The sequence below is a fragment of the Ornithorhynchus anatinus genome, chromosome 7 (assembly GCF_004115215.2).
Source record: "Ornithorhynchus anatinus isolate Pmale09 chromosome 7, mOrnAna1.pri.v4, whole genome shotgun sequence".
Classification (NCBI taxonomy): domain Eukaryota; kingdom Metazoa; phylum Chordata; class Mammalia; order Monotremata; family Ornithorhynchidae; genus Ornithorhynchus; species Ornithorhynchus anatinus.
Window position 1 is genome coordinate 27,232,339 of NC_041734.1, and position 14,616 is coordinate 27,246,954.

The following is a 14,616-nucleotide window of genomic DNA, read 5'->3' on the forward strand; positions in this document are numbered from 1 at the left end:
TAAAGCCAGATGCTTCTATAAAACAAATGTTGGCTTCCTCAGAAATAGGGCTCCTGTTTTTTCCTTCATTTTATCATCAGTCATCAGAAAAATCCCTTTCTATTTCCATAATTAATCCAGGCCACAGGAATATATCCAGACTGGGGTTTTGCCTGTGTTTAAAATTCTTGAAATTCCTCTTTGCAAATAAGAATGCTACTTCCTTTATAGACACCCATGCCCATAGACAAACACATATCTTACTGGGAAAGGCAAGTATATCAGAAAGACACAAATATTTACAGAGGAAACAACCATAGGAATTAAAAAAAAAGGAATGTGACCTTCAAAGAATCAGACTATGCTTCATAGTAATCAGATTCCTGTCTTATGCCATGGTGGGTCACTCTAAGGAAGTGACAGACTACTGTAGATTATCCCTGTAGACTCAGAGACATTTCAATTTCCAGCATCGCCATTTGGATAAAATGATCAAACATTAAGTGGTAGGATAACGGTACCACTTGAGTTTACCAACTGTAGACTGTAAGGTACTTGCGGGCAGGGAGAATACCAACCAACTCTATTGCATTGAATTTTCCTAATCACTTAGTACAGTGTTGTGCATAGAGTAAGTCCTCAATGAGTACCATTGATAAATTATATAGGATATTTGAATAATAGTAATAATTGTGGCATTTGTTAATCGCTTACTATGTGCAGGCACTGTGCTAAGTGCTGGAGCGGATACAAGGAAATCAGGTTAGACACAGTCCCTGTTCCATGTGGGGCTCACAGTTTCAAAGCCCGTTTTACAAGTGAAGGAACTGAGGCCCAGAAAAGTGAAGTGATTTGCCTAAGGTCACACAGCAGACAAGTTACAAAGGCTGGATTAGAATTCCTGATCTTCTGACTCCCAGGTCCATGCTTTATCCACTGTGCCACGCTGATTTAATCCTTAGACTTCTTTTGAGAAGCAGCATGGCATAGTAGATAGAGCATGGGTCTGGGAGTCAGAGGTCATGGGGTTTAATTCTGGCTCTGCCACATGTCTGTTGTGTGGCCTTGGGCAAATCACTTCACTTCTCTGTGGCTCAGTTACCTCATCCGTAAAATGGGGATTGAGACTGTGAGCCTCTCGTGAGACAGGGACTCTATCCAATCTGATGTGCTTGAATTCCCCCCACCCCAGCGCTTAGTACAGTGCTTTGCACATAGTAAGTGCTTTTTAAATACCAAAATTATTATTATTATTAATAATTATTGGAGTTGCAATTAGGAATTCAGTCTCTAATAAATGAACACCATTACAAATGTAATGAAACATTGTAAAGGCTTTGCTTTGATGGTTCAGTTTGGTATGTAACTAAAAGATAGTTTCAAAGAAAATAAGAACAAAAATAAAGAAAATGGAGGACCATTTTCCAACACCTGATGAACTCAACTTCTCAGAAATGAGTTTGACATTGACTAGTCAACCTTATATAGTAGTACAGTTATTTTTTTAAAAAAATACTGGACCACATGATAATATGGAAGTGCTTCTCTTATATCACTGAACATTGGGAAATAAGGTTAAAGTTTTCGAGGGTTCATGCACACCAAATTGCCATTCAGACTCTCCTTTAGTAAATGATAATTGTGATATTTCCTAAGAACTTATCATTATTATTTAGCATACACTTTAAATGTAAATGGATTTTCCCCCTCACCCAAGGTTTTATTGTTCTAGTATCCTTTGAAGTTGTAAATCAAGAATCAGCTTAATAATCAGAGAAACTATCTTCCATTGAAGCTCTGAAGCATTTGCTGATAAGGTGCTAAGCTTCCTGTTTCTCTCTTCTTAATGGATTTTTCTCATCTAGTTGATAAACTACTGGAGAGCATGTAATGTCCAGTCATAAACATGGGGAGCATGTTTCAGTAATGCCCAAAGGGACACAGCAAAGATGCATCATGCTTCCCTGATGATTGCTTCCCTGAGAGACCTGCTTTGAATATTGGAAGTATTGTTTTGTTGGCTGTTTACAAGTTGCTTCCTCTGGTTTTTCCAGACAGGATCTTATTGTTACTGCTTACAGAGAAGCAGCATGGCTTAGTGGAAAGAGCACAGGCTTGGGAGCCAGAAGTTGTGGGTTCTAATACCACTCTGCTACTTGTCAGCTGTGTGACTTTGGACAAATCACTTAACTTCTCTGTGCCTCAGTTACCTCATCTGTAAAGTGGGGATTAAGACTGTGAGCCCCATGTGGGACAACCTGAATACCTTGTATCTAAATCAATGCTTAGAACAGTGTTTGGCACATAGTAAGCACTTAAATACCATTATTACTATTATTATTGGTGAAAATCAATCTCTAGAGTGTAAGCTTGGGAATGTGTCTGTTTTTATAATGTAGTCCCCCAAGTGCTTAGGACAGTGCTCTGCACACAGGAAACGCTCAATAAATATGATTGACTGACTGATTGACTGAAACATCTGACAATCTGTATGTTGAGAATCCAATTGGAAGGTAGTAAGAGGGGTGGAGAAAATGTTGTCATGAAAGGACTTTTGGAAGCAGCGCACCTAGTGGAAATATCAGGGGCCTGGGAGTCAGAGTCCTGAGTTTGAATCCTGACTTCTCCACATGCCTTTTGTGTGACTTTAGGCAAGTTCTTAAACTTCTCTGTGCCTCAGTTTTATTAACTGTAAAATGGGGATTCGCTACCTATTCTCCCTTTTGCTTAGACTTTGAGCCCCATGTGCAACAGGGACTATATTCGTCCTCATCATTTTTATCTACCCAAGCTTTAGTACAGTGCTTTGCATCTAAAAGGACTTAACAAATACCATTAGCATTATTTTTTATGGTATTAGTTAAGTGCTTACTATGTGCCGGGCACTCTTCTAAGCGCTGGGGTTGATACATGTTAATTGGGTTGGACACCGTCCCTGTCCCTCATAGGGCTCACAGTCTTAATCCCCATTTAACAGATGAGGGAACTGAGACAGAGAAGTTAAGTGACTTGCCCAAGGTCCGCAGAGCAAACAAGTGGCAGAGTCAGGACTAGAACCCACATCCTCTAACTCCCAGACCCATGGTCTATCCACTAGGCTACGCTGCTCCTCGTGGGCCACACTGCTTCCGTTATTATTACTACTATATTCGAACAAAAACGTGAATTAGAATTTGCTGAACCACCCCTGTCCAAGAGGCAGTCCCAAACATGGTGACAGCCTGTTCTGATGATGTGCAAAGAATGAGGGTAAGGTTTTTGAAAAAAAGGGTAGGAAACAAAGGACTTGAACTTCTACTTTCAAATTCAGAGTACATGCATTTGCTTTGGTGATTGTTAGGCAGAGTAGCAGGGGTGCTTATGCAACTGAAATTCCACATATATTTGAATAGAAGAAAGATGGGGTGTTTTGTTTTTTTCTGGTGCCACCTCCATAAAGCTAGAGAGAAAGCCACACTTATGACAACACTCTCCTCCCAAAGAAACATGTGTGCTTCTCACACAGATTGTTTCCTGTGCCTTGCCTGTGATATAAATATAATTTTCCTCTTTGATGCAGCCATTTTTTTTCCTTTTGCTCTTTTAAAGGAACTTTTCTGTTCTAAGAGTTCTAAAGGAACTCTTTTCTGTAATAGAGCTGAGAAGAACCTCTCTCAGTCCACTATGCCCAAATACCTCGTGATTGCAATGAGAATATCTCTCAGAGTTCAGTGGTAATTTCTCACACGTGTGGGAAAACTGATAGCATCTACACTATCAGCCAATTATCCATCCTATATTTTTGTATGTGGGAAGGGACCAACCAACCTCCTTTTGATCCTTACGATCTATTCCTGGGAATAAAGAGAAAGCATAACTCTCCAGCGTGTAGTCAGTAAAAATGAGAAATTTATTTCCAACAGTAAATCCCAAGCCTTTCATTTGGATTTTTCCCAAGTTAACTTTCTTCCCTAGCTAAGCAGCAATTTCTTCTATTATTATCTGCTGGATAGTACCAGCTGACCAGCGCCCGTTCAACTCTTCATCTCAATGAGCTTGGAGACTCCCAAAGAAAGCTCTGCAGCCAAGCTTGTGTAATGGAGTCTAATTATTTTCAAACAGATAATAAACCTATTTCAGGTCTGAGAGGCTACATTACTTTTTAAGTGGATAAAAACCCTAGGTAAAATTGCATCTCACAGGACCACCTGCTGGAAACTCTGCTTGCTTCACCTGAGGAATAAAAGACCTCACCAATGGATTATTTTTCTGGGAAATATTAGGGAAACCTTTTTCCCGCAAAAAGTGCTCATCCTATCAAGAAGCAGCATAATGCGGGCTAGCAGTAAGAGTATGGACCTATGCATCAGAGGACCTGGGTTCTAATTTTGATGCTGATCCTGATGCTGTTGCTAGCCTGCTGGGAGACCTTACACAAGTCACTTCGTTTCTCAGAATTTCTCATCTGCAGAATGAGGATGAAATATTTGCTCTCCTTTCTACTTAGACCGCGAGACCCATGTGGGACAGAAACTGTGTCCAACCTGATTATCTCGTATCTACCCCAGTTATTACTACAGGCCTTAGCACAGAGTAGGAATTTAACAAAGTCTCTAGACAGTAAGCTCCTTATGGGCAGAGAATATGCCTACCAACCCTGTAGACAGAGTGACTTTTTACACTGATGAAATAAAGTGGTAGGGATTAGCAGCAGCCCTTAGAAGTGCTGGAAAAATATTATCTTGACTTTGTTGGAAGAAAAAGTCAACCCATGTTGGGTGATGTGTGTAGAAATATTATGCTTGAGTGCATCTGTAAATACTATTCACGGCAGAGATTCTGTAAAATACTGGGTAACCACTTAAAATCAATTCTGGGCATTGTGATGCATTTAATAATAATAATAAAATCATAGTGAGGACTAATGCATCATGAGATGTGCGAACAAGGTGAATGTGGAATTTTTAGTCACCAGGATGAGGGGGCATCTGCTAAAGTAGAAAGGTGGTAGGTTCACACAGACAAAGGGAAATTCTTCTTCACGCAGTGGGTGTTAAACATATTGAATTCATTCTTGCTGGATATTATACAACTAGAAATAGTATTTGGTTCAAGAAGGCTTAGTAAAAATTCATGGCCAAGCTCTCTACAATGACCCTCTAGAGAAAAACAGCGATATGGAGGATATCCACTCAAGGACCCACTCAAGCATTCTGGAGCCACTGAAAGACACAGAATCCTGGGCTGGATGGACCAGGGGACTGAGCTGTTAATGCCATTTTTTATGTATTTATAATACTGGCACAACCAAACCTCACGACCTAAAGAGTCACCAACAAATTGTGGCATACCAGAAAAAGAACATTATTGGTAGTTGGGAGACCTAGGTTCTAATCTAAAACCCTCCACTGCTGTCAGAAACAGTGTTTTGCAAGGACTGACGTAAATTACACACAGAGGCTAATAGTGGATTTATGTCAACAGAACAAAGGCTGGAGGGAGTGAAGGCTCACTCTAATGAAAGCTTCGAGGAATCGCCCGGAATAAAAGGAATTGCCAGCATCGTTTGGGCCAAGGTGACATTTAGGAATTTTGCGTTCCAGATGGCCAGCCTTCAAAGTTCTCCTTCCTTTGACACAGCCTAAGCTCTGAGCAGGCAGGTGTAGTGTGACAAGAAAATATACAATGTTGTTGGGGCAACGGCTAGACCAGGGTGAAAACTTTGGTGATGAGTATGCCCTAGTTTTATGAGGGGCAGTATTATTGAGTAGCTACTGCTATGGCAACAAAGGAGTCTTTCCCTGAACATTCTCTTTTCAGCAAATCCAGGAATTCGTTTGGTTGCACCTGGAAAGTTGCTACATCTTTCTAGTCCTCTTAGTTTAAAAGGGAGACAGCAATATTTATCTAATTGTTTTGGGGAGAGTTAATGAACTATAGGGTTTTCATGTGAAAACCACAAAAAGCATCAGAAGTAGGAAGCATTGTGGTGACTGAATTTCATCTTCAAATGCACAACAGAGTTGAGAGATGATCAGATTAATTTGTTGGACAGTCTGCTCACAGACTCATTTCTCCACAAAAGGAGTTTTTGATCTGAATTTTAATAATAGTTGCAATATTTGTTAAGTCTTTATTACAGGCTACCCACTGTACTAAGCATTGGGGTAGATATAAGATAATCAAGCCAGGCAGAATCTCTGTACCACATGGTGCTGACGATTAAGTAGGAGAGAGAACAGGTAGAGAATCCCCATTTTGCAGATGAAGAAACTCAGTTACAGTGAAGTTAAGTAACTTGTCCCAGATCACCTAGCATGCGAGTGATGGAGTTGGGATTAGATTTACCCTTTATGAATTATTTCTATTTGCCCCAATTTAGACTGGATATAACAGTTATTTCCTTATTGCAGAGATTCCCAGATCAACTCCCCCGATTAGACTGTAAGCCCGTCAAAGGGCAGAGACTGTCTCTGTTACCCATTTGTACATTCCAAGCGCTTAGTACAGTGCTCTGCACATAGTAAGCGCTCAATAAATACTATTGAATGAATGAATTCTCTATGCCTTAGTTTCCTTATCTGTAAAATCTGGATTTAATGCCTGCCCTCCCTCTCTCTTACACTGTGAGACAGGGAGGTATCTGACCTGATACTGATCTGATTTGTAACAGAACAGTGCTTGGCACATAGTAAGCCCTTAAAAAGTATGACAATTATTATAACGTGACCAAGAGCTACAAATCAAAAAAACATAACAGTTGTGAGGTGGGGATGAGCAGTGAGTAGTGGAGAGCAGAACTTTTTGGGGGCGGTGGGGGAAGGGCGGTGAGGGGATGGCATGACAATGAGCATTCATGATAAGCAAGTGACAGTCAGGAAAGGGCTTAGGAGTGGGGCTGGGACTCCTTCCTTGGCCCAGACCTGTATAAGTGAAGATGTTATTGCTGCAGAAACCCCCCGGAGTAGTGGTACATCACCACTCACTGCTGTGGCAAAATAATTATTAGAATAACTGTGATATTTGTTACATGCTCACTATGCATTAAGCTTTGGAGTAGATTCAAGATATCATTCAAACACAGTCCTTGTCCCTCAGTGGGCTCACAATCTGGCTTCTAATCCTGACTCTGCACCTGCCTGCTGTGGGACCTTAGGCAACTCACGTAACTTCTTTGAGCCCCAACTTCCTCATCTGTAAAATAGGGATTCGATGTTGTTCTCCCTCCTATTTAGACTGTGAGTCCTGTGTGGAGATAGGGACTTTGTCTGACCTAATTATCTTACATCTATCCCAGAGGTTAGTTCAGGGCTTGGAACATAGAGAGTGCTTAACAAATACCATTATAATAACAATTGGGAATCCATCCTGACAATCTGGACATATTCAATCTGTAATCAAATCCTGTCAGTTAAACCTTCACAACATTGCTAAAATCGGCCCTTTCCTCTCCATCCAAACTGCTACCACATTAATCCGAGCTCCTTTCCCATCCCGCCCTGATTACTGCCTATCCTGCCAGCTGCCTTTCTGATCTCCTTTTTTTTTGCCTCTATGGTATTTGTTAAGCATTTACTATGTGCCAGGCACTATTCTAAGCAATGGGGCAGATACATAGTAATGAGGTTGGGCACAGTCCATATCCCATATGGGGCTCACAGTCTTAATCCCCATTTTACAGATGAGGGAACAGAGGCATAGAGAAGTTGAGTAAGTTTCCCAAGGTCACACACCAGACAAGTGGTGGAGCTGGGATTAGAAGCCAGAACCTTCTGACCCTCATGCTCTATTCATTAAGCCATGCTGCTTCTCCCTGTCCCCTGTCTTTTCCCACTTCAGTCTATACTTCACTCTGCTTCCCAGATCATTTTTCTACAAAACCATTCAGTCCATGTTTCCCTACTCCTCAACAACCTTCAGGGATTGCCCAGTGTCCTTCACCCAAACAGAAATTCCTTATCACTAGCTTTAAAGTTATCTGTCACCTTACCCCCTCCTACCTTGGTAAAGATTACTTAACAGCACTTTGTGTGTTTTTAGACTATGACAGGGGATTGGGCCAAGAGGCCAGAAGCCTTCTTCAACTGTGATATTCATAGGAAGAGCAGCTACCAGCCAGCCTGAATAAATGGCATGAGTAATTGCTTATCTCCTATAGAGAAATGCTTGTGTCTTAAAAGCAATACATAGAAAAGCTGTCATTATCTGAATAGAGCTGCCTGCAGTTTTTACAATGAGTAAATGCAGTGTGGGAATTGTACAAATACTCGATGAACTTTTATCAAGTAAAGACAATACTCCATGTTGGAGGTCTGGATGTAATTAAATGGAAATGTTATCAGCACAATACATTTTTGTGATTATTGGTTTCTCTACTCACTAAGATTTAGGACTTGCTTCCATGATATATCTTAGAACTTGACTGCCAGTCTTTGGGAATTTTCCTAGTCATGCTTCTTTGATCCCAAGGGACCATATCCCAAAATTCAGGAAGCCTGGCCACTGACAACCCATCTCAGCCATTCTGTGAATGGACAAAACACTATGCTTTCCTAATGGAATACAGGGGTATGCAGGAAGAATGTGTGTGAAATACCATCTGCTGGTTTACAGGAACACAGTAGGCTGTAAGATATTTGCCCTAAAGCTGATCATTTCATCATTTCCCCCTAAGAAAAGGGTGCTGGCTATTCACTAATAGGCTCACTCTGTCAATAGGATCATTATGAATCCATTAGTGGTGTCCAATGTCCTTGAAATCTCAGCCCGATTACCAAATCACATTGGTTCTGACTTTCATCCTGCATTTATGTGAATCCCACTTTGTCTGAAACCTGCTTCAGCTTATTTTCCATCAACTTTAAAAGTTCTCAGAAAGCCAGGAGAAGAAAGTTGTGGAACATCACCAGGAGTGCTAGGTTTACAATTTTTCTGCAAGCCTCAGAAGAAATGTCACTTCCTGGCCACCTGATTAACATTAGTGTCTTGGAAGATGCTAAATGCTGTTTATTGAAAGACTAAGGTATGATAATAATAATATTGTTAAGAGCTTACTTGGTGCCAAACACTTTACTAACCACTGAGGTAGATAAAAGATAATCAGATCGGATGCAGTCTAAATTGGAGGTAAACCAAATATTTTCAGCCCTATTTTATATATTAGCAAACTGAGCCACTGAGAATGTAAGAGATTTGACCAAAATCACACAGCAGGATAGTAATGGAGCCAAGATTATAATTTATTTCATTTGAATCCCAACCTTAAACCCATTCAACTAGGCAACTGAGCTTGCAGCATTCAAAACCAAACTGAGGTTTTTCTAGTTGCTTTCTTATGCTCTTTCCCCAATCTGTTTCCAGGGAAATGACAACAAAATTGGCCACATAAAGCCTCCAGCAGTTATTAACATTCCTGTAGATTTCATCTGGACTTCCACACTCAGTTCCCATACTGCTGCTTTTCATGTTTTTTTTTTCTTTTCATTTCACACAAACTGCCTCAGTTGCTCTGACTCATAGTCAAAGCTGATCACTGAAAATCATATTAAATGTCTTTGTATAAAACTTGGGATTGCTGCTTTTTCCACTTCAATGATAATAAGGTAGTGGCTTCAAAATCATATAAACCTGTGAAGGCCCAGAGGCAGGGGACCACATATCCAGCAGTAGGCCAGACCGTCAAGGTTATGGGGTTGTGTTCCACCACTTGACAGGGTGGAATGGACTATACTGCACTAATAATAATAATGTTGGTATTTGTTAAGCGCTTACTATGTGCAGAGCACTGTTCTAAGCACTAGACACACTATAGTGGGACACAGTAAGTAGGACAATAATGGAGTAATCAATTAGTAGTATTTACTGAACAAAGCACATAACGCCCTAAGAAGAGTAAAATAGAATTAGTTGCCCAAAAGGAGCTTACATTATAGTGTGGAAATATACAACATAGATTTACAGATGTGAGGGAAGAAGAAAAAAAGGAGAGCCATCCATGAGTTGGGGCTTAAGTAATAATAGGGCCTGTAAAGTAGGTAGGCACATGACTGCAGTGGTAAACATGGAGATGGGGGTTTGTTGAAGAAGGTGAGAAAGAGTTCTCAGCTGCCCACCACTGCCATTACCACTGGATTTATGCTTCAGATCCTGGACACCACTTCCCCTTCCCTTCCCTCACAGTCACTTGTCTTAGGGGAGCAGTGATAGGGAGGAAGCTGGAGTTGAAGTCTATCCCTGGTCTCAGATTATCTTTAGAAGCAGTGTGGCCAAGTGGAAAGAGTACAGGCCTAAGAGCCAGAGGACCTGGGTTCTAATCCTGACCCTGCCACTTACCTCCTGTGTGAACTTGGGCAAGTCACTTAGCTTCTCTATGCCTCAGTTTGTCATCTGCAAAATGGGGATTCAATCAATACCTGCTCTCCTTCCTACTCAGAGTCCCATGTGGAATCTAATGATCTTATGTCTACCCCATCGCTTAATACAGTGCTTGCCACATAGTAAGCACTTAACAAATGTCATGTGTATTATTATTATTATTACCCTATGCCTCCAGAATAGGGTCCTAGGGATTCTGGGGCAGAGGTTGGAGTTGAGTTGAGCTAGTTTTCATATGCCAAGAGTTGGGAAAATGTTCTGATAGGCCCTCTCCCAGAGTATATGCCCACCCCATCCTCTCTGCTATTCAGAGGAGCAGTATGGCCTATTGGAAAGATTGCAGACTTTGGGAGTCTGGAGATCTGGATTCTAATCCCATCTCTGCAACTTGTCTGCTGTGTGACCATAGACAAGTCATTCAATAACTCAGTGCCTCAGTTTTCTCATCTATAAAATGAGGTTCAAATAGTCACTCTCCCTCCCTCTTCAATTGTAAAACTTATGTGGGACAGGAACTCAAAGTAAGCACTTAATAAATCTTATTATTATTATTATTATTATTGGGAAGGTGAGGACCATACTGAGCTTTGATGTGCATGAGCAAGTAGGGGAGAAAAGTATTTTGAGAGTCATGAGAAAATCTTGCATTTGCATTTCTCACAGGCTACAAACTTGTTAAAGGAAATCTCTGTCTGTGAGCAGTTCCCATCTCTCCAAGTCAACCAACGGGGGACTCTTCCAAGGCCTTTCCAGCATACTAGTTAGCAAAAACCGTGGTCCCCACAACAGGTTTAGATTTCAGATCTCTCTCTAAATCTCCTATGGGTGTGAGGGGAATACTCGCTGTCTCCCTCTTTCTCTCTTTCTCTCCATTTCTCTCCTTCTCTTCTTCTCTCTCTCTCCATCCACCCTCTCCATTTTCTCTCTCTCTCTTTCCCCATCTATATTCTCTATTTCTGGGATCCTTTCATTGTGGGCAAGGAACAACGGATCTACTACTCTCCTAAAAAATTAGTACAGTCCTCTACACACAATAATCACTCATTACATACTACTGTTTGCTTGATTGATTGGTTGGTTCCACTTTTCAAGTATGTAGCAGCAGGGCCAAGAGCATGGGCCTAGGAGTCAGAGGACTTGGGTTCTAATTCCACAACTGCTACTTACTACTATGTGGACCTTGAGCAAGTCACTTCAATGCTCTGTGCCTCAATTTCCTCACCTATATAATTGAGAATTCTCTGCCAATTCTCTCAATCAGTCATCTTATCCTGCCTGGCTTAGATTACATCCCCCTGACATCAGCCTCCTTGCTGACCTCCCAGCCTCCTGTCTCTTCCAACTCCAGTCCATACTCCATTCTGCTTCCCAGATCATTTTTCTTCAAGAATGTTCAGACCATGTTTCCCCCTCCTCACAAAACGCCAGTGGTTGCCTATCCATTCCCACATCAAACAAAAACTCCTCCCCATTGCCTTTAAAGCATTCCATCACCTTGCCTCCTCCTACCTCACCTCTCTACTCTCCTTCTACAATTCAGCCTGCACACTTCACTCCTTCAATGCTAACCTTCTCACTGTGCCTCGATCTCACCGCAGACCCCTAGCCCACAACCTGCCTCTATCCTGGAATCCTCAAATCCCTCCTCAAATCTGACAAATCTGACAGTATGAGAAATACTTTGAACTGGAGCCCCTCCTCACCTACCATTGCGTCGTCAGCCTGGAGGACTTCATGGGACCCTGGTCCCCAAGCACTGGCCCCCCGACAAGCAAGTGGCTTACTGCTTCCAGGTGGCTGCCGAGCGGAGCTTCTACAGGAAGACCTGCCCCATGAAGGAGGAAAACCCCTTTGGACCATTCTGGGATGAGTTCACTGTGAACTTCAACAGATCAGAGGCATTCAGCGGCCTGGCTTTCAATCTGGGCTACAAAGACCACTGGATCCAAAGGTTCTCTGCTAGTGAGCACCCGGTGTTGGCGTTGCACAGTGCCCTGGTCCAGTTCCCAGTCCTGGAGGAGCACCGGCGCCTGCAGAAGCACATGGTCTGGACACTGGCCTTGGCCTGGGACAGGGAGGCACAAATCAGTGCCCACCTCATTTGGCATTACTTGGGCATCCACCTCCGGATTGGCTCCTGCTAGGTAATGACAACCCTGCCCTCACTCCATGGACACCACGATGACCTCGCGCCAGCCCAACTCTCGCCCTGAATGCTCAGTACAGAGCTCCACACTCAGTAGGCACTCAATACAGTGCTCCACACACTTTAGATGCTCCCTGAGAGGTGTGGATGAGTTCCATTGGACTCTCCCAAGCACTTAATACAGTTCTTCGCACACAGTTAGTGCTCAATAAATAAATACCACTGACCAGATCTGTTTCATTCCTGATTAACCTGTATCCACCCCAGGTATAGAACAGTGCTTAACATTCAGTAAGTACTTAACTAATGGAAATGATAATGATAATAATAATAATAGACATCCTCCAAGGTGAGTCTGATAGCAATTTACAGCCCAGATATTTCTAGCTATTATTCCCAAAGACCTTCAGCATTAAGAGTGATCATTTCTGCCAAAGAAAAAAGCTCATACTCTGGCCAGTCTTCCTGGACTGCAATCCCAGTGATACTTTTAAGACTGAAATTCTGGACTTTCTGGGAAAGAAGAATGAAAATTAATCCCTAAATGAACAGAACTGCCAGGCGCCACTTTAAAAATGCTTACTGCCTACAGTTATGGAAGAATTGAAAGTGGATCCTTAAAGACAATGCAGTTGGAGTGTGTTTTCATTTCACAAGAGGATAATAAAGAACAGATGGGAATCAAGATGCCTATAAGTTTGTACTTACATCCATGAACTCCACATTCGCTTTGGGTCCAGTTGTTTCATTAAGGATCTTTATAGCCACAGGAATCTTTACTGTCTCTCCCTCTGGTACCCAAATCCCCTGTGGAGAAAGAAAAAAAAATCCAAATTACTTAGCATTCTTAGAATTTTCATTAGTAGCTGTATCAATTTTTGACACCAAAATACCTTCCATTTTCAGTCTATATCAGAAATAATAATAAATTCAGTAGGACACATTGACTTTCACATTATCTGAAATTATCTGAAAGCAAAACGGCTTCTTAATTTCTTAATATGCACACTGAATCTCTGAAAATGATGTCCCAAAAACTATACAGCCTACCTAATTTGCCCATTTTCCTGGACTGAGTAATGTCTGAATCTGTTAGCAGAAAAGTGCCTTATTGCTGTAGTGGATAGAGAATGGGCCTGGGAGTCAGAAGGTTGTGGGTTCTAATCACAGCTCCACCATTTGTCTGCTGTGTGACACTGGGCAAGTCACGTTACTTCTCTGTGCCTCAGTTACCTCATCTGTAAAATGTGGATTGACACCGTGAGCCCCACATGGGACAGGGACTGTGTCTAACTCAATTTGCTTGTAACCACCTTAATGCTTAGGACAGTGTCTGGCACAAAGTAAGCACTTAACAAACAACAAAAATATTATTACTATTATCAATTCAAATTCTTGAAAGTGAAGAGAAAAGAGACAAGCGGCCTACTTCTAGTTACCCTAATTCTCTCCCCTCTATCCAACTATTAGAAGCATGCAGCTCAGTGCAAAGAGTCTGGGCTTGGGAGTCAGAGGTCGTGGATTCTAATCTCGGTTCTGCCACTTGTCAGTTGTGTACTTTGGGCAAGCCACTTCACTTCTCTGGGCCTCATTTCCCTCATCTGTCAAACGGGGATGAAGACTGTGAGCCTCACATGGAACAACCTGATTACCTTCTATTTACCCCAGCACTTAAAACAATGCTTGGCACATAGTAAGTTCTTAACAAATATCATCATTATTATTATTACTGTTATTGGAGATTCTCTGTCAATTCCTGAAATCTGAAATCAGAGACACACTTACCATGTGAGATAAAATTATCTCTTAGGTTAGATATGATCCATGGGCTATCTTTTTCCTTATATGTACCTAAAGAATGGAGACTAGAATAGCAACTAGGGTAGACTAACACATTGGCATTCCCATGATGGAGACTTAATGAAAATTGTCACCCTACTGACTAAGCAAAACTTGACCATAGGCTGGGGAAGTTCCAAAGTCATTCCTGGGAAATTGTAGCATGAACTCTTGAGAGGTGGATTATGGGAAAGGTGCATTTAAGGGTTAGGCAGCGTGGCTCAGTGGAAAGAGCATGGGCTTTGGAGTCAGGGCTCATGAGTTCGAATCCCAGCTCTGCCACTTGTCGGCTGTGTGAC

At 41.8% G+C, this 14,616-nt stretch overlaps 1 protein-coding gene across 5 annotated transcripts in view; it reads right to left on the reverse strand.

The window, feature by feature from the left end:
• The window catches only part of ERBB4 (erb-b2 receptor tyrosine kinase 4), a 1,160,668-nt gene that overhangs the window by 205,681 nt on the left and 940,371 nt on the right, over window positions 1-14,616 (reverse strand). For all 5 annotated transcript variants that reach the window (XM_029069455.2, XM_029069453.2, XM_029069454.2 and 2 more), the window contains one exon: window positions 13,187-13,285. In XM_029069455.2, coding sequence (XP_028925288.1) covers window positions 13,187-13,285 — 99 coding nt within the window. The remainder of the gene's footprint in view (window positions 1-13,186; window positions 13,286-14,616) is intronic.